The sequence below is a fragment of the Ornithorhynchus anatinus genome, chromosome 2, assembly GCF_004115215.2.
Source record: "Ornithorhynchus anatinus isolate Pmale09 chromosome 2, mOrnAna1.pri.v4, whole genome shotgun sequence".
Taxonomy (NCBI): domain Eukaryota; kingdom Metazoa; phylum Chordata; class Mammalia; order Monotremata; family Ornithorhynchidae; genus Ornithorhynchus; species Ornithorhynchus anatinus.
Genome location: NC_041729.1, coordinates 11,107,666 through 11,126,361, shown reverse-complemented (window position 1 = coordinate 11,126,361; position 18,696 = coordinate 11,107,666). Strand labels below are relative to the sequence as shown.

Genomic DNA, 18,696 nt, shown 5'->3' with positions numbered 1-18,696 from the left:
GGCAGGAATTTTGTCTCCCAACTCTATTATATCATAGTCTCCCAAGCAACTAATACAGTGCTCTTCACACACAGTAAGTGCTCAATAAATACCACTGATCTGTTGATAGCCTGTTTTCCCCAAGCAGCCTCTCTCTCAGATTTAGAGCCCCATGGAGGTCAGAGTCTGTATCTGACCTGTTTATCTTGTATCTATCTTAATGCTTAGCATGGTGCTTGAGCAATCAATCAATCAATCCATCATATTTATTGAGCACTTACTGTGTGCAGATCATTGTATAAGCGCTTCGGGGACTACAATGTAACAGACACATTCCTGGCCACAATGAGTTTATAGCCTAGATGCAGATAGTAGATACTTAAAAAAATTATCATTATCATTTAAATTATTATTATGATTATTCACAAATGTATGAAACCTCTTACTTAATACAGATTTGTACCTCTGCAAGTCACAATGTCTTGAATGCAAATTATGTCTCTGGTAACAGAAAATCACTTTTAAAATGGAGACATCTGATGGGTTTGGATTCTATTTGGTGATATTGCACAATCAGTGGCATTTACTGAGCTCTCACTTTGTGCAGAGCACTCCTCCTCTAAGTGCATGAAAAATTAGTTCTATTTAGTGCTTTTATTGTCAAAGCAGTGTACAGTACTGAGCTCAATTTAGCCTCCACAACATCTTGGGGGATAGTGTCAAGTATTATTATCCCCATTTGTGAGATGGAGAAACTGAGGAATGGAGAGGTTAAGTGATTTGCCTAAGGAAATACAGTTGGCAAGTGTAGATCCAGGATTGGAACCTGGGTTCTCCAGTTTTCATTGCTGAATTCTTTGTCACTGCCACAGAGCCATCATGAATTCTCCCAGAGAGGGGGTACATCCAAAAATAGAGATTGGTCTAGAAAATACTCCTGAAAATGTTTCCCAAGGTGTCCTTAAAAATTATTTTGAAAAAAAATGTAGATGGGCATAGTCAAGGCCTAGACCAAAATTCATCCTATGAAAAAAATGTGTTAAAAAAACTGCTCATACAGCTCCTTTTTTTTTCCAAACCACTGGAGTTTTTGAAATGAACAAACACAAAGCAGAAAGTGAATCTCACCAATCTACTCAGCCTCATTGTTACCTCTTCCTTGGCAGCATTCCATCACAACCAGATGCTTAACTACAGTTTTCTCTGCTGGTGAATGATTCCGTTCTTCAGATGGCCCTTGCTCTCTTCAAGTGCCTTTTTGAATGTACAACCAAGGCCTCTGCCTCATCAAGCTCTGGCTTGGGTTCCCGAATTTTCTGAAGCTTGTCTGTTGATAAAAAACATTCCTAGCACCCTTGGTCAGAGGAATTGTGAATTGCTTTAATTTGTAAAATTTGTTTTCTTTCAGTGATATTTAAGTGCTTAATATGTGCCAAGCATTGTTCTAAGCACTGAAGTAGATAAAAGGTAATCAGGTTGGACCCGGTCTTAATCTCCATTTCACAGATGAGGTAACTGAGGCACAGAGAAGTTAAGTGACTTTCCCAAGGTCACAGAGCAGATGAGTAGCAGAACCAGGTTTAGAACTCAGATCCTTCTGACTTCCAGGCCCGTCCTCTATTGATTAGATTGTGCATCCAGTCCACTCCGGAAGCTCTTATGAGCCCTCTATCTGGCTACTCTACCAGTGTGACTTATCAATTTATAAAAACACAACTGACTTGCAGTCAGAGAACTACAAAAGCCTGCTTTGTATGAGACTATTGGAAATGGATGTCATGAAATCGATATCCCTTAGCGCTTCAGGAACTGGGACAGCTGAGCTGTCATGTCAGCTAAATCTAAGAAACAAATTATTTTAAAAAATCAATTTGTGTTTCATTATTCTTTGGCTTTTTACTTTTCCTAATAGCAGACTCTTAAAAATCAACGTGTGCCAATGAGGAACTTTCTCTCTTGCTATAATTAGTGCTTAATGCTGCCAGAGGGATACATTGGTTCTAATGGAAGAAAACCATGATACTTTTTCTCCCCTTATTTCCCCAACCTCATCATATTTTGAAATTCCCGAGATCCTGGTTTCTACATGGATGACTACAAAAAAAATGAAAATGTGATAAAGATTCGGTGTTTTGAGGCTGTGGACTTAATAGTTTACAGTTTACCTCATCTCTTCGAAAGTTAGGGATTGGAAGGGACCAGAAGAAATGAGAGACTAAGATAGACCTTTATTTATTAGTCTCAAAATAACCTAATGTTGAGTGACTTGACATGGGAAACCGTGTGACCTAGTGGACAGAATACAGGCTTGGGAGTCAGAGAGCCCCTGTTTTAACCCCAGCTCTGTCATTTGCCTGCTGAGTGACCTTGGGAAGGTCATTTAACTTCTCTGTGCCTGTCTCCCCAAATATGAAATGGGGATTCAATACTAGTTCTCCCTTACACTTAGACTGTAAGCCCCACGTGGAACTAGGACTCTGTCCAACATGCTTAACTTGTATCTGCTCCAGTGCTTAGAAAAGTACTTAGCACATAGTAAATGCTTAACAAATACCATAATTATTATTATTGCTATTGCTTAAGAGAGTTCAAGTATTGCAGCCTAGTGGATTTGTTGCGCCTTGCCTTAAAGTATAATTGTGTTGCTTTCCTTCTCACTCTGGGTCAGAAAAACTCTAGAGCCGTCTCCCCTTCTCTTATTCATGTTTTTGGACCAGGTAGTGGAGTTGAACTCATCCAAGAATAACAGTCCAAGCTAACATCCCATTAATCAAAATAATTTACTGAGGTTTTAAGTTGGGGGAATTCCCTAGTTTTGTCCCAGAACTCCGTTTAGTCACTGGAATAGTGATATCAGCTTGACGATGCAAGAGAATCCTGAGGGTCACTCCCATCTTTCCTTCCCATTCCGAGAAAGTTCATATGGACATAATTCCCAGCCTTCCCTCTTGTATTTTAGAAATCTCTGGGCAAGTCATCACCTTCCACACCTCCTCATAAAATATTGACTATTGCACAAATGATCCGCCTCTATCTTCTGGGAAATAAGACTCTTTCGGTTAGTGAAAATGAACCTACTAAAAGTAAAGTTCTGTGAATTTCCGGAGGTTATCTTATTTTGAAAGGGAAAGTGAAGCAGTTCCCCAGCATCATTAGAAGCGTTTCAAGGAAAACGTCTGTTTGGCTGTTCTGGAGGACGAAGCCTGCAGGTGTTCCTACCCGGGGGGGGGAATTGCTGAGGAAGTGCCTTTGGATTTCCAGGTTGCATCCTCTGAGACATTCAGTAATCTATCTGCTTCCTCTGCTGCTCTGACCACACACTTTCATCTGGGCTATATTCCATGCACCAGTGGGCAATGAGCTTCTTTTTGAAAAGTAGCTCCAGAATTATAAAGTCACGGAGCCCTCTAGAGGTCACCTCCTGCTGCCCTCTTTGTCCAGTAAAATTACACCCATACCAGACAGATGAGAGGTGGGAGAGGAGAGAGTCCAACTATGAACAATTTTCAGGGAGGAGATGTAACTTTTTTTGGTAAGATTTTTGAGGACTCATACTTGTATAGAGGAAATATTTTCCCTATTCGTTTGTGTCTTCTTTTGGACTAATCAGTCACATCCGCGAGAGAGGTTGGGGAGAATCAATCAATAGTACTAATTGAGTACTTACCGTGTGCAGAGCACTGTACTAAGCACTTGGGAGAATACAACAGAGCATTCTACTTTCTAGACCCACAAGGAGCTTACAGCGAAGAGGGAAGCAACAAGGGTGAGTTGGAAGTATCATATTGCTTTGCACCAAAACTGGATCCATTATTTTAGGACAGGATGCTCTGGAGAAAGTATATCCATGGAGTATATCCATGGAGTGCACTTGTTTTGTTGGGCTGTTTCTCTACCCCGTATAGACTGTGAGCCCGTTGTTGGGCAGGGATTGTTCCTCTCTGTTGCCGAATTGTACATTCCAAGAGCTTAGTACAGTGCTCTGCACACAGTAAGTGCTCAATAAATTCGATTGAATGAATGAATGAGTTGCTATGAATTGGAAACAGCTCGATGGCACTTAATAATAATATTAAGATATTAGTTCCTGACCTTTCCCTTATGCCCAAGAATCCAGAACCTCTTTGGGATATGGTGAACTGGAAAAACTGTAAAGTATGGTCCAGTTCAGGTTTGGCAATTGAATCCATCAAGGAAAGCTTAACTATGTAAAGCAGTGTGGTCCAATGGAAAGAGCATGGACCTGGGAGTCAGAGGATCTGACTCCCTAATCCCGGCTCTGCCACTTTTCTGCTGTGTGGCCTTGGGCAAGTCACTTCACTTCTCTGTGCCTCAGTTTCCTCATCTGAAAAATGGGAATACAATACCTGCTTTCCTTCCTACTTTGACAGTGAGCGGCATGTGGGATCTGATTGTCTTGTATCTACCCCGTGCTTACTTCAGAGCTTGCCCCCATAGTAAGTGCCAAAATTATTATTATCATTTTTGGACAGTTCCAATCAAGATTTAAAAATTGTGCAGGAAAAAAAAAAGAACATCAGCATACTCTGAGATCAACTTTTTTATTTGAAAAATGAGGATGAAGAAGAAGAACCAACTGAGGGGACAAATAGTCACACAAAAAATATGTGTCTTTGGGAAACATCACTGGGAAGAAAAAATACATCAGCCTGCATCACAGAAACAGGAAAGTTTCAGAGTATCTAAATGTTATCTTAATGTTATCAGAATTGCTGTTTTTGGAGGGTGGTGTCCATATGCTATGCAGTTGTTTGGAAATAATAATGATGGTATTTGTTAAGTGCTATGACTCCCAAGATTCCTTTCAGCTTTCTGATTCTGGTCCCCGGAGAGGGGAAAACTGGATTCATGTTGAGAAGTTCTTGGGTCAAAAGAACAAGAGGGAAGGCTGGGAGAAGCAAAGTAAAATATAAAATCCACCTTCCGAATTGAAAAGAAACTATAGTATCTCTCACTGGCTGTCATCAGCTTACTCACTTCCACCACATAAATCTATGGCTTCTAACAGGATCTTGGATATCAAAGTGTTTATAGTTGGACAAAGATATTGACAGCAGCCTGTAGGTCACTGGAGAGTTATACAGTTGTGTAAAATCTGCTAATATCCAAGTATCAAAACCTGCAGCCAGATTTTAAAATATTATATTTGTTTTTATTTGGTTTCATATTAATGACTCCTCTATGGTAATTAAGCAGTATGACGAAAGAACAGAGGGGTCTTTCTGTAGGCGTGGAAGAACCATAGTAGACTAAGCTACTAAAATCCTGCAGAGGGATAAAGTATTTCTAGACAAATCTGAGGAGACAAATCTGGGAAGAAGAACCAGAAAGTATATCCCAAGGTGACACTGAGAGAGAGATCTGGCATTGGGTATACAGATCCTTGAAAAACATTTTGCATGAATGAAATTAAATTTGACCTTTTAAAAATGTTTCCATTGACTATTTTGAGTGGGGATGCCTGGCTCCAGCTCTGAATTCTCTTAACCAGACTCCTCAAGTTGGTCTTTTTTTAGTCTTAGGTTCAACAAACTACATTCTTCCAAGGGCTTATTCCCTTTATTTTTAACCCATATTTACTTTAAGAAAAAATGATTCTGATCGTTTCTGATTCATTCACTCTTATCTCATCACAATGGTATTTTTAAAAGCTATTTGGGTGGCTAAAGTACCTTTTTTTGTTGTTAGTTGAGGGTTACTCCACAGATGGTTTGAATTTGATTAAAAAAATGCAAAGTCAATCCCCAACTAGTCAAATCACTTTTATTTCTGAAGTTTAGAAGCAAGAGAAGATTCTTTTCTATTTGCTGAAAAAGCAATGCTGTGAGAAAAAAAACATTTATTGTAGCACTCAATCTGCCTGGTGTGAGTCCCATTCAAATATGAGGGACATGGCACTAGGGGGATGACATCATATATGAAAAAAATTGGTCTGCCTTGATATTTTTGAGTCTACAGACATTTATATGTATATAAGAATAATGGCCAAACGCTGTAGTTAGTATCAGGTTGGACTCAGTCTCTGTCCCACATGGGATTCATAGTCTAAGTAGGAGGGAGTAGGATTCAATTCCCATTAACAGATGAGGAAACTGAGTCATAGAGAAGTAAAGTGAGAAGCAGCATGGCGCAGTGGAAAGAGCACGGGCTTTGGAGTCAGGGCTCATGAGTTTGAATCCCAGCTCTGCCACTTGTCAGCTGTGTGACTGTGGGCAAGTCACTTAACTTCTCTGTGCCTCAGTTCCCTCATCTGTAAAATGGGGATTAAGACTGTGAGCCCCACGTGGGACAACCTGTGGGGCTGTGTTTACCCCTGTGTTTACCCCAGCGCTTAGAACAGTGCTCTGCACATAGTAAGCGCTTAACAAATACCAACATTAGTGGTGGAGCCAGGATTGGAATTCAGGTCCTCTGATTTCCAGGCCTGTGCTCTTTCCACTAGGCCACGCTGGTTCCCCTAAGTTTGTGCGTGCCTGTGTGTTTAACTGTATTTACTAAATGCATAAGATTTTATACTATGGTAGTTGAGGTTGAATACTCCCTTCGGGCTTGCCTTCTCAGGGATAGAATCCAACCAAGTTCTGGGATGTGTTTGGGGTGAGGGGGAATGGGGAGGGAGGGACAAGGGGGGAAAGTCCCAACAGTTGCCCTTCCAAATATCAGTAATGAACAAGAGCAGAAAGAGAACCTAGGGTAGAAAGTGCAAAAAAGAAGCATTAAGAGCCAACCTACCACATCCACCAACAAACAGCTGAGGTTCGCCCAAAACATTTGGTTGAAACTTGGGCTTGGTTGACATTATGAGCAAGGACTGTGTCTACCAACTTTCTTGTATCGTACACTCCCAAGCGCTTAGTAACGTGTTCTGCGTACAGCAAAAATTCAATGAATACCATTGATTGATTTTCAAGGGCAAACCCACTTAATTAATAATAATAATAATAATGTTGGTATTTGTTAAGCACTGACTATGTGCCAAGCACTGTTCTAAGCGCTGGGGTAAACACAAGGCAATCACATGGGGCTCACAGTCTTCATCCCCATTTTACAGATGAGGTAACTGAGGCACCGAGAAGTTAAGTGACTTGCCCAAAGTCACACAGCTGACAAGTGGCCGAGCCAGGATTCGAACCCATGACCTCTGACTCCAAAGCCCGTGCTCTTTCCACCGAGTCACGCTGCTTCTCTATTTAATTGATTGATTTATTTGATTTAATTGATTTTTAATTGATTTGATTGATTGATTTTAATTGATTTTTGAGGTTAGGAAGAAAGCAAAAGGATGACAGATCAGGGTCAACACTACCAGTAGGTTTAAGAGGGGCTTGGGTCAAGTCATAGATAAGAGGTTGATGATGGATTACTAGAGGAAAAAGTTAGGGATGATGAGGGAAAGGTCAGGGATGCTGAATCATCAATCATAAACAATTTGTGGGGTTGCCAAGAAGGAAAGCCATTTTGTTGTTCCTCCAAGCATCCTGTTGTCACTGTTGGGGGCAAAATGGTTAAAAGGACCATTGCTGATGGTCTTATATATTCCTTTAAGAAGCAGCGTGGCTCAGTGGAAAGAGCACGGACTTTGGAGTCAGGGCTCATGAGTTCGAATCCCAGCTCTGCCACTTGTCGGCTGTGTGACTGTGGGCAAGTCACTTAACTTCTCTGTGCCTCAGATCCCTCATCTGTAAAATGGGGATTAAGACTGTGAGCCCCACGTGGGACAACCTGATTCCCCTATGTCTACCCCAGCGCTTAGAACAGTGCTTGGCACATAGTAAGTGCTTAACAAATACCAACATTATTATTATTAACCTTGTATCTACCCCAGCGCTTAGAACAGTACTTGGCACATAGGAAGCGCTTAACAAATACCATTATTATTGTTATTATTATTATTATTTTTCATTCCATTCCATACTAAAAATGCATTATTATATAAACCAAAATGTGATTGCACCTCTGTAGTTTTAGGCTTCTACCAACATATGTTTTGTTTACTTACCGTTTGATGCTTTGGTGCTGAATGTTTGTTTTTCTGACTACCTGAAGAAGTATGTTTATTTTGCTTTCTTTCAGACTGCCCGGCAACATAGTCAAGCAACAAATAAAAGCAACAGAGTGTTCCTTTACTGTGCCTTTCTGGACTTCAGGTATGTTCACCTTAAATAACACACTTCCTGATGGTTTGCTCCCAGCAACATGGCTGGACTTTAATCACTGGGGCAGAGGAGGAAGCTGCTCTGAGCCCACTGCCCTTTAGGAAGGGGACAGGAACAACAATTATCCCATAATAGGTGATGATAATAATAATGATAACAGTAACAATTGTATTTGTTAAGCACTGACTCTGTAGCAAACATCGTGCTAAGCTCTGGTGTTGATACAATACTATCAGATCAGACATCTTCATCCCTCTCTATGGCACTCCTGGGTTAAAAAGAGCCCAGCAGAGCTGGGGAGGAAAGCAAGTTCCTAGAAGAGGAGAAACTCCTACACACAAACATATGCTGACATGTGCTCTCTCTCCCTCCTTCCCTCCCTCCCCAGGAAGGATGGGAGAGGTGAACTTTGGCCTGGAAGATACTCTATACATCCTCTTTCCCAAGTCTTTTAGAGCCTTATATGCAGCCTTGTGGAAGAGGTAGAGGGACTCTCAGGGAGAGGATATCTGCTGGAGGAAAGCCAAGGCAGAACCACACTCCTCGTTAGGATCTCTGTGTCAACGGGATCATGCCACCTGTACAGAATATCCTCAGGATGAGTGCCGTTAAAGTGAAACACCATGGCCTACTGGGATGATCATGGGCCTGGCAGTCAGAAGACCAGGGTTCTAATCCCAACTCCTCCATTTACCTGCTCGGTCCTTGGGCAAGTCACTCAGTCTCCTCATCTGTAAAATGGGATTAAATATCTGTTCTCCCCTCTCCTCCTTAGATTGCGAGCCCTGTGTGGGACAGAGACTGATGTGATCTGCCTATATTGTTTCTACTCTAGTGCTTAGTAAAGTGTTTGTCACATAGTGAGCATTTACCAAATGCACTTATTATTACTGTTATCATTATTAATAACAGCGATCTATATACTGCTTTCCATCCTGGCAAGAACAGGATTTTCTGATTCGTGTGATTCGCTCATAGCCATCAAAGAACATTTCCTTGTTACTTTGAGGTGGGAAGAGTTCAGGTCAACCTTTAACCTGGTTGTAATGCAGAGCCAGATAGTTCTTTAGAATAATTAGATTGCTTTATAATAATGTTGGTATTTGTTAAGCGCTTACTATGTGCAGAGCACTGTTCTAAGCTCTGAGGTAGACACAGGGGAATCAGGTTGTCCCACGTGGGGTTTACAGTCTTAATCCCCATTTTACAGATGAGGTAACTGAGGCGCAGAGAAGTTAAGTGACTTGCCCACAGTCACACAGCTGACAAGTGGCAGAACCAGGAGTCGAACCCATGACCTCTGACTCCAAAGCCCGGGCTCTTTCCATTGAGCCACGCTGCTTCTCTTTATAAATCCTAGATGGAACTGGGTCTGACCTGATTATTTTGTATCTATCCCCATGCTTAATGGTGGGCTTGACAGATTGCAAGCCCCCTTAATTATTGTCAGTATAAAGGGTGGGTCAAAGGACTCTCAGCAATATTTCAAAAGAAGCAGCTTGGCCTAGTGGATTGAGCACTGGCCTAGGAGTCAGAAGGACCTGTGTTCTAATCCCAATTTCTTAATACTATCTCGATCGCATATTCAACTGAGTGATTACTAAATTCATTCATTCAATCACATTTATTGAGTGCTTACTGTATGCAGAGCACTGTACTAAGCGCTTGGAAAATACAATTCGGCAACAGATAGAGACAATCCCTACCCAATAATGGGCTCAAAATCTAGAAGGGGGAGACAGACAACAAAGCAAAACAAGTAGAGAGGCATCACTACCATCAAAATAGATAAATAGAACATTAGATAAATGTACATCATTAATAAAATAGAGCAATAAATATGTACAAATATATGCAAGTGCTGTGGGGAGGGGAAGGGGGTAGAGCAGAGGGAAGGAATAGGGGGAATGGGGAGGGGAGGAGGAGCAGAGAGAAAGGGAGGGCTCAGTCTAGGAAGGCCTCCTGGAGGAGGTGAGCTCTCAATAGGGCTTTGATGAGGGGAAGAGAGTTAGTTTGGCAGATGTGAGGAGGGAGGGCATTCCAGGTCAGAGGTAGGACGTGGGACAGGGGTCGAGGGTGGGACAGATGGGAACGAGGCACAGTGAGGAGGTTAGCAGCAGAGGAGTGGTGTGTGCTAGCTGGGCTGTAGGAGGAGAGAAGGGAGGTGAGGTAGGAGGGGACAAGGTGATGGAGAGCTTTGAAGCCAATAGTGAGGAGTTTTTGCTTCATGCGAAGATTGATAGGCAACCACTGGAGATTTTTGAGGAGGAGAGTGACATGCCCAGAGCGTTTCTGCAGAAAGATCAGGCAGCGGAATGAAGTATAGACTGAAGCGGGGAGAGAAAAGAGGATGGGAGATCAGAAAGGAGGCTGATGCAGTAATCCAGTTGGAATATTATGAGAGATTGTACCACATTATGAGAGAATGTCCTAAATGGAGTACAGAGTGAAATGAGTGACTTTTACTTGCAAACTTGAAGTAGCTGAGGGGTAACACACCCATGATGACTGGTGTCCTTCAGATGCCCTTGGGAAGGAGCAAAGGGAACGGTTGTTCTAACAGTCTCTAGCTCTTCAGTGTACTTTGACTCACTAGAGATGGGAATCTACAATTTCGGTTGTGAATAATTCATAGAGCTACTCGATTTGGCAGTGCCACTGTCTCTCCAGACTCTCAGTTGGTGGCACCGAGGCAGAATGGAATGAAAGATTCTGTTAGTGTTGGGAGGTACTCACCAAGCTGCCTGGGGTGGCTGGCTTGCTCAGTCTGTGCTAATTACAATCATTTGGAAGCATGTTTTTCCCCAAACTAGTCAACATGCTTCAGTCCCCCGCTTCCAAAACCTGGGAGGGGGAAGAGAAGTAAATGGCTCATAACATCAGATAATAGGGAATCAACTGGGATGACAGACAGGCCTCAATATTTCACCCAGGTCCATTCACACACATAGAATAGGTCTCAAGGGGACCCTTTCAGGGTGGATGAAAGGATAGTCTCCCAAGAACTTCCTACTGTGCTCTATATGCAGTTAGAGCTCAGTAAATGCCATTGATTGATGAGGAAACCGGAGTAGAGAATTAAATGCTTTGCCCATGGGGACAAAAGTGGCTGAGCTAAGATTTGAATCCTAAGCTCTTTCCACATGCAGCTTCTACAAACACACTCACCCCTCCACACACTCCTCCAACTGCACATCTAAATATTACATTTTCGGGCCCTATAAATCATGTACAACTTTTATTACATTGCAAATAGGAAACATAAGAGAGACTGTCAAGAGGAGAAATTCTTCCTTGCACATGCTGATTAGAAGTTTTCATGAATCCTTCCAAATTTAAAAGAACGATCTTTAATAGTCACTAGTAAGTTATTTTCAAACCAGCACCATAATCAATCAATATTATATATGTAAAGTTTTTACAATGGACTCGGTGCACACAGTGGAATCATTTTTACAGAAAACATAGTCACAGGCCTCAAGGAGTCCCTGGGGCAGGGACTGTGTTTAATCTTTTGAACTCTCCTAAGGTGTGCTCTGCACACCTTAAGAGCTCTATAAATATCACTGATGGATTGATTAGCAGTTGGAGATTTAGCCACTTTTCACTATCTTTTCACTACAAGGAATTGGACAACTTACTGAAATGGTTGGAATCTATTTGCCAAAACCCTCACAGAATGATGAAAACCCACTCTTTGCTAATGTTGAAATGGGGTTTGAGGGTCATTAGATTCCTGCAAATAGGAACAGGCTGTAAATTATTCATTTGTTCCTGTCTTCTGATTTTGGTGATTTTTATGGAGTCTTACAAGGTGATACCTGTTTCTTTCCTTACAGGGTGTCTTCAGTGATATTTTCTCCTAAGACTTGAAAGTTTGATTAAAGTACAGTTATAATGTGCCTAATTCATTTTAGCTAAAATAAAAACCATGTCGGATTATGTCCTTACCAGTTAAAGTAATCATAAATTACAGAATTCTGAGCTGTTAAGATTGATAGCTCAAAACACAATTGGAACTGCATACTTAGCAAAGAGCAACTGGATTTATTTAATGTATTCATCTCTATGAAATGATTTCCCCAAGGAGTTCCCTGCTTTTGGTTAGTGAAGGAATCTCTGTGACTGACACTTGAGAGCCTCGGTTTCTGGAAAAAATATCTGTTTTAAAAATAATTTGATATCTCTTTTACAATTTATTGGACGTATGTCGAGTGATGCCAGAGAAGTCCATCTGAACCAGGACTCAATCCTCTTTCCTTTGTGCTTTCCAGTTCAGGAGAAGGCGTGTGGTCGAATGAAGGCTGTGTGCTTTCCAGGGGGAATATCAGCTACTCCATCTGCCAATGTAACCACCTCACCAACTTCGCCATCCTAATGCAAGTGGTACCCCTGGAGGTGAGATAAAACTCTAGCAATCAGCTGTTTTAGCAACTTTTCTATGTCATCCAAGCTTGTTTTCTCTAACAGAGGGAGTGCTCATTCATTCAATAGTATTTATTGAGCGCTTACTATGTGCAGAGCACTGTACTAAGCGCTTGGGATGAACAAGTCGGCAACAGATAGAGACAGTCCCTGCCGTTTGACGGGCTTACAGTCTAATCGGGGGAGACGGACAGACAAGAACAATGGCACTAAACAGCGTCAAGGGGAAGAACATCTCGTAAAAACCGATGGCAACTAAATAGAATCAAGGCGATGTACAATTCATTAACAAAATAAATAGGGTAACGAAAATATATACAGTTGAGCGGACGAGTACAGTGCTGTGGGGATGGGAAGGGAGAGGTGGAGGAGCAGAGGGAAAAGGGGAAAATGAGGCTTAAGCTGCGGAGAGGTAAAGGGGGGATGGCAGAGGGAGTAGAGGGGGAAGAGGAGCTCAGTCTGGGAAGGCCTCTTGGAGGAGGTGTTTTTTAAGTAAGGTTTTGAAGAGGGAAAGAGAATCAGTTTGGCGGAGGTGAGGAGGGAGGGCGTTCCAGGACCGCGGGAGGACGTGACCCAGGGGTCGACGGTGGGATAGGCGAGACCGAGGGACGGTGAGGAGGTGGGCGGCAGAGGAGCGGAGCGTGCGGGGTGGGCGGTAGAAAGAGAGAAGGGAGGAGAGGTAGGAAGGGGCAAGGTGATGGAGAGCCTCGAAGCCCAGAGTGAGGAGTTTTTGTTTGGAGCGGAGGTCGATAGGCAACCACTGGAGTTGTTTAAGAAGGGGAGTGACATGCCCAGATCGTTTCTGCAGGAAGATGAGCCAGGCAGCGGAGTGAAGAATAGACCGGAGCGGGGCGAGAGAGGAGGAAGGGAGGTCAGAGAGAAGGCTGACACAGTAGTCTAGCCGGGATATAACGAGAGCCCGTAATAGTAAGGTAGCCGTTTGGGTGGAGAGGAAAGGGCGGATCTTGGCGATATCGTAGAGGTGAAACCGGCAGGTCTTGGTAACGGATAGGATGTGTGGGGTGAACGAGAGGGACGAGTCAAGGATGACACCGAGATTGCGGGCCTGCGGGACGGGAAGGATGGTCGTGCCATCCACGGTGATAGAGAAGTCTGGGAGCGGACTGGGTTTGGGAGGGAAGATGAGGAGCTCAGTCTTGCTCATGTTGAGTTTTAGGTGGCGGGCCGACATCCAGGTGGAGACGTCCCGGAGGCAGGAGGAGATGCGAGCCTGAAGGGAGGGGGAGAGGACAGGGGCGGAGATGTAGATCTGCGTGTCATCTGCGTAGAGATGGTAGTCAAAGCCGTGAGAGCGGATGAGTTCACCGAGGGAGTGAGTGTAAATGGAGAACAGAAGAGGGCCAAGAACTGACCCTTGAGGAACTCCAACAGTTAAAGGATGGGAGGGGGAGGAGGCTCCAGCGTAGGAGACCGAGAATGATCGGCCATGTGAGCGGCTGCTGGTTTCATCAGACATGGTCCAGGACAATGGCTCTAATGTTAAAAGATCTGAAGTTCTAGCTCAGCTCTGCTCCCACAGTATGATTAGGGGCTACTATTATTATTTGTATCGTTGCAGTGGAAAGAGCACGGGCTGCGGAGTCAGAAATCATGGGTTCGAATCCCCGCTCTGCCCCTTGTCAGCTGTGTGACTGTGGGCAAGTCACTTCACTTCTCTGGGCCTCAGTTACCTCATCTGGAAAATGGGGATGAAGACTGTGAGCCTCACATGGGACAACCTGATGACCCTGTATCTCCCCCAGCGCTTAGAACAGTGCTCTGCACATAGTAAGCGCTCAACAAATACCAACATTATTATAAGGACTTGTTGCGACTTGAGCACTGTTCTAAGTAGTAGGGTAGAAACAAGTTAATCAGATCAGACACAGTCCCTGTTTCACATGGGACTCAAAGTCTAAGTAAGAGGGAGAACAGGCATTTGAATCCCCATTATACAGATGAGGAAACTGAGGCACAGAGACGTTCATTCAATCGTATTTATCAAGCACTTATTGTGTGCAGAGCACTGTACTAAGCGCTTGGAATGTACAATTTGGCAAGTGACTTGCCCAAGGTCACATAGCAGTCAACTGCAAAGTCAGGATTAGAAACCAGGTCCTTTGACTCCTAAGCCCCTGCTCTTTCCACTAGTCAAGGCTACTCCTCTTTTAACTGTTGGCAGTCACTTAATTCTTGCCTGTATTTACTGAGTGCTTACTCTGTGTAGGGCACTGTACTAAATGCTCGAGGGATTATGAAAGACTTCATAGACGTGAACCTTATCCTCAAGGAATTTATTATGTTGTTGCAAATCACCCTTCATTAAAATGGGCTTAAATACTCTCTGTCCTCTCCAACTCATGGGGACTTGAAAGGATAAAATAAAATTATGGATGAAAGATTCCTGAGTTTTTAGGAAGAAAAGTGTTAAAGGAAATTTAGATAATATTACTATCGATTTATATGCTTTGCAGATCTCACAGGTTATGACCTGAAATTTTGCTTCCTCCAGATTTATTCAGGACACATTTTGATGCCTGGTTGGCCTATCCAAGGACCCTTTGGGCAAAATGGAAGGTGCACATTATTGTCACCATCATCATCAGAAGAAACAGCACTTAGTGTGCACATCCTTTGCAGACCAATCAATCAGTCCATCAATACTGTTTATTGAGTGTTCACTCTCCATACAGCACTCTAATAAACACTTGGGAAAGTATAGCCAATCAGTCAATGGTATTTATTGAGCATTTACTGATCCCTTCCCTCAAGGAATTTAGAATCTAGAAAGGGAGGTAGGCACTAAAATAAATTACAGGTAGGAGAAAGCAACACAATTCAGAGTTAAGCATAAAAGGGCTTTGGGGAGGGAGGTGAGGTAAGTACCTAAGTGCTTAGGGAGTGAGGACTCAAATGTTGGGGAAAAATTTGGTGGAGAGATGAGAGAAGCAGCATGGCACAGTGAATGGAGCATGGGCCTGGGAGTCAGAAGGTCATGGGTTCTAGCCTGGCTCCTCTACTTGTCTACTAGGTGACCTTGGGCAAGTCACTTCACCCCCCCCCCCCGTGCCTCCAGTTACCTCATCTGTAAAATGGGGATCAAGACTGAACCCCACGAGAGACAGGGACTGTATCCAATACAATATGCCTGTATCCAGCCCAGTGCTGAGTACAGTGTCTGGCTCATAGTAAGCGCTTAACAAATACCATGTTTTATTATTATCATGAGAGAATAGTCAGAGAAGTCTATCTGGAGGAGACAAGATTTTATTAGGACCTTGAAGACTGGGAGAGCAGTGGTCTGTCAGATTTGAAGTGGGAGGTAGTTCGAGGCAGAGAGGTATGAGCAAGACATTTGATGCTTCAGTTACCTCAACAGTAAAATGGGGATTAAGACTGTGAGCCCTATGTGGGTCAGGGACTGTGTCCAATCTGATTATTGTGGTACAGTAAAGTGCCTGGAACATAGTAAACTCTTAACAAATACCACAAAAAAAACAGCTTAGAGGCTATTGGAGGAGGTTATCATCTAGAAGAGGAATTTAGAGTCTAGAGGAATTGTATAAAATTGGTTGAACTTTAATCTTTAAGAAACATCATTGTAATTTTCTGAGGACGGGACTGTGTCAACTTTAAAGACCTGTGAACTTGTTGTGGGTCGCGCATGTTCCTCCCAACTCTGTTGTATTGCACTCTCCCAAGTGTTTAGTACAGTGCTTTGCTCAGTACAGTGCTTTGCTCAAAGTAAGGGCTTAATAATGCCATTGATGAAGATGAATTCACATTTGTCCACCACAGCCAGCTCCTCGCCAATAATATAGTATTTTTAAGTGCTTACAATAAGCCAAACACTATGCTAAGGGCTGGGGTAGATACAGTACCATCAGATAAATTCCCAGATCCACAATTCCCAGGTAGCTTCTTGATGAGATTCCCCTAGTTTATGCCCAAATTGTCTTCAATCAGTGAACAAACAAACCTGCTTTCTTTCTCCAGTCTGATAAAATCAATGTGAAATAACCAATAACTAGGCAAAGGGGAAATGGATCAGGATTGCCTGGTGATTTCTGTGTTTGAATCTTCCTGAGATGGTCCTGAATTCACAGGTTTATTATGCAACTCTCCAGTTTTGTTTTGGGGTGCACAGTCCTGGTGAGCCAACCCGATGTTGGGTGTTATAAGGAGATTAAATCCTCTGGCCCCTCGAGTTCATTTTGAAACATTGAAATGCTGAAATAAATTGGCCTTTCCAAATCCTGGGTTATGATTTTTCCTGGGAATACTTTTCACTATTGAGCAATCCTGGCTAGGGATGAACAAGCTCTTCCATTTATTGCCAAAACTCTCTAAGCTACTCCAAATTTTACCTTTTTAAAGAGGGCTCAATTACAGCTAATGTAAATTGGTTAATATGCTGGGCCAAATATCCTTTTATTCACCCCAGGCCAGATTCCACCCTATGATACTTATACAAATCTCTGTGGGGATTACATCTCCGGACCCAAGGGCAGAATAAGTAAATAGCTCTTTGGAGCAAAGCTTTTCTGCAGAGGAGTGTGAGTGTGAGTAGGGGAGACATGGACTAAACTTGTATTTTTCAAGTGTGTTCATATGATTGCCAAGATTTGTCTTGAACCTCAAGTTTGTTTGTCATTTTTCTCCTTCTTTCCATAATCACATTTTAACATAGAAAAGCCAAACAGAATCCCACTGAGTCTTGCATTGGTTTTTTGCTGCACCTAGACCCAATCATCACTCTCGTTGTCTCTGTGCAGAGTGAAAGAAAATTTCCAAATCCTGAAAACCTGCTTTGTTTTAACCAGTATCTCTGACGTTTAAACTGCGCTTGAGTTTGTTTGATTCCCAGCTGTAGCTAAATACCCAATATCACTTTCCCAACAGAACTGGTTGGCAATTACTAGAATGATGGAGACTTGTGGTGAAAGTATTTGCCTCAGAGAAAACTGGAGAAATTAAAAATGTGTTGGAAAGTGATTACAGGAGGTGAATGTGGAATAGCCATTAAACAGATTAATGAGCAAATTCCACTGGATTATCAATGACTAAGAATTAGACTCTCCCCCTCCATCACCGCTCCCCCGGCCCCTTCTTTCCCTTCTCACCACACTTTTCACCTCTGTCCAACAGACTTTCTAAATTGGCTGTTATCTGGGTTGTGGGTTTATGGCTTTTTAAAAATAATTCTTAATGTTGGAGGCTTACCCCTTGACTGCAGGAATCTATTTTAGAATGGCATTTACCATAAACAGATCATCTGTTTTTAGTCTAATTTTCAAAGGAATTAATCTTGCCATGTTTTAACTTTATGAGCTAAACCAAGTCATTTCATAACTCTGACTTTGGAATTCTTTCTGGTGTTTAGAGAAGTAACATCCAGATGCTATTAAAAGCTAGTTATTATTCCATGACAATATGTTTTGTTTTATTTTTGAATTGAATAGAGAGGGTAGCAAAAATGAGAATGATCACCATAATCCTGGCTATACCTTTGCCTGCTGTGTGGCCTTGGGCAAATCACTTAACTTCTCTATGCCTCACTTTCCTCAACTGTAAATTTGAAGATTCAATATCGGTTCTCCCTCCTTCTTAGACTGTCAGTCCCATTTGGAACAAGGACTGAGTCTGACCTAATTTACTTTTGTCTAACCCAGTACTAGAAAAAGGGCTTGACACATTGTAAGCACTTATCAAATACTATTATTATTATTTATATTGATATTTTAGTTGGGTTTTATTATTACATTAAGGTTTTAAATTCTTCTCACCTCCTTATCCTTCAAAGACATTCTTGAAGAGTTTATGAGAAGCAGCATGGCTTAGTGGAAAGAGCATGGGCTTGGGAGTCAGAGGACGTGAGTTCTAATCCCAGCTCCACCACTTGTCAGCTGTGTTAGTTTGGGCAAGTTACTTAACTTCTTTGTGCCTCAGTTACCTCATCTAATAATAATAATGACAGTATTTGTTCAGCGCTTACTATGTGAGAAGCATTGTTCTAAGCGCTGGGGAGGATTCAAGGTTATCACATTGTCCTATGTGGAGCTCACAGTCTTAATCCCCATTTTATAGATGAGGAAACAGGCTCAGAGAAGTTAAG

General features: G+C 42.4%; 1 protein-coding gene across 2 annotated transcripts in view; it reads left to right on the top strand.

The window, feature by feature from the left end:
• ADGRD1 (adhesion G protein-coupled receptor D1) overlaps positions 1-18,696 on the top strand; it is a 367,284-nt gene that overhangs the window by 191,100 nt on the left and 157,488 nt on the right. For both annotated transcript variants that reach the window (XM_029058449.2, XM_029058448.2), the window contains 2 exons: positions 8,074-8,147; positions 12,431-12,554. In XM_029058449.2, the coding sequence (XP_028914282.1) occupies positions 8,074-8,147; positions 12,431-12,554 (198 nt within the window). The remainder of the gene's footprint in view (positions 1-8,073; positions 8,148-12,430; positions 12,555-18,696) is intronic.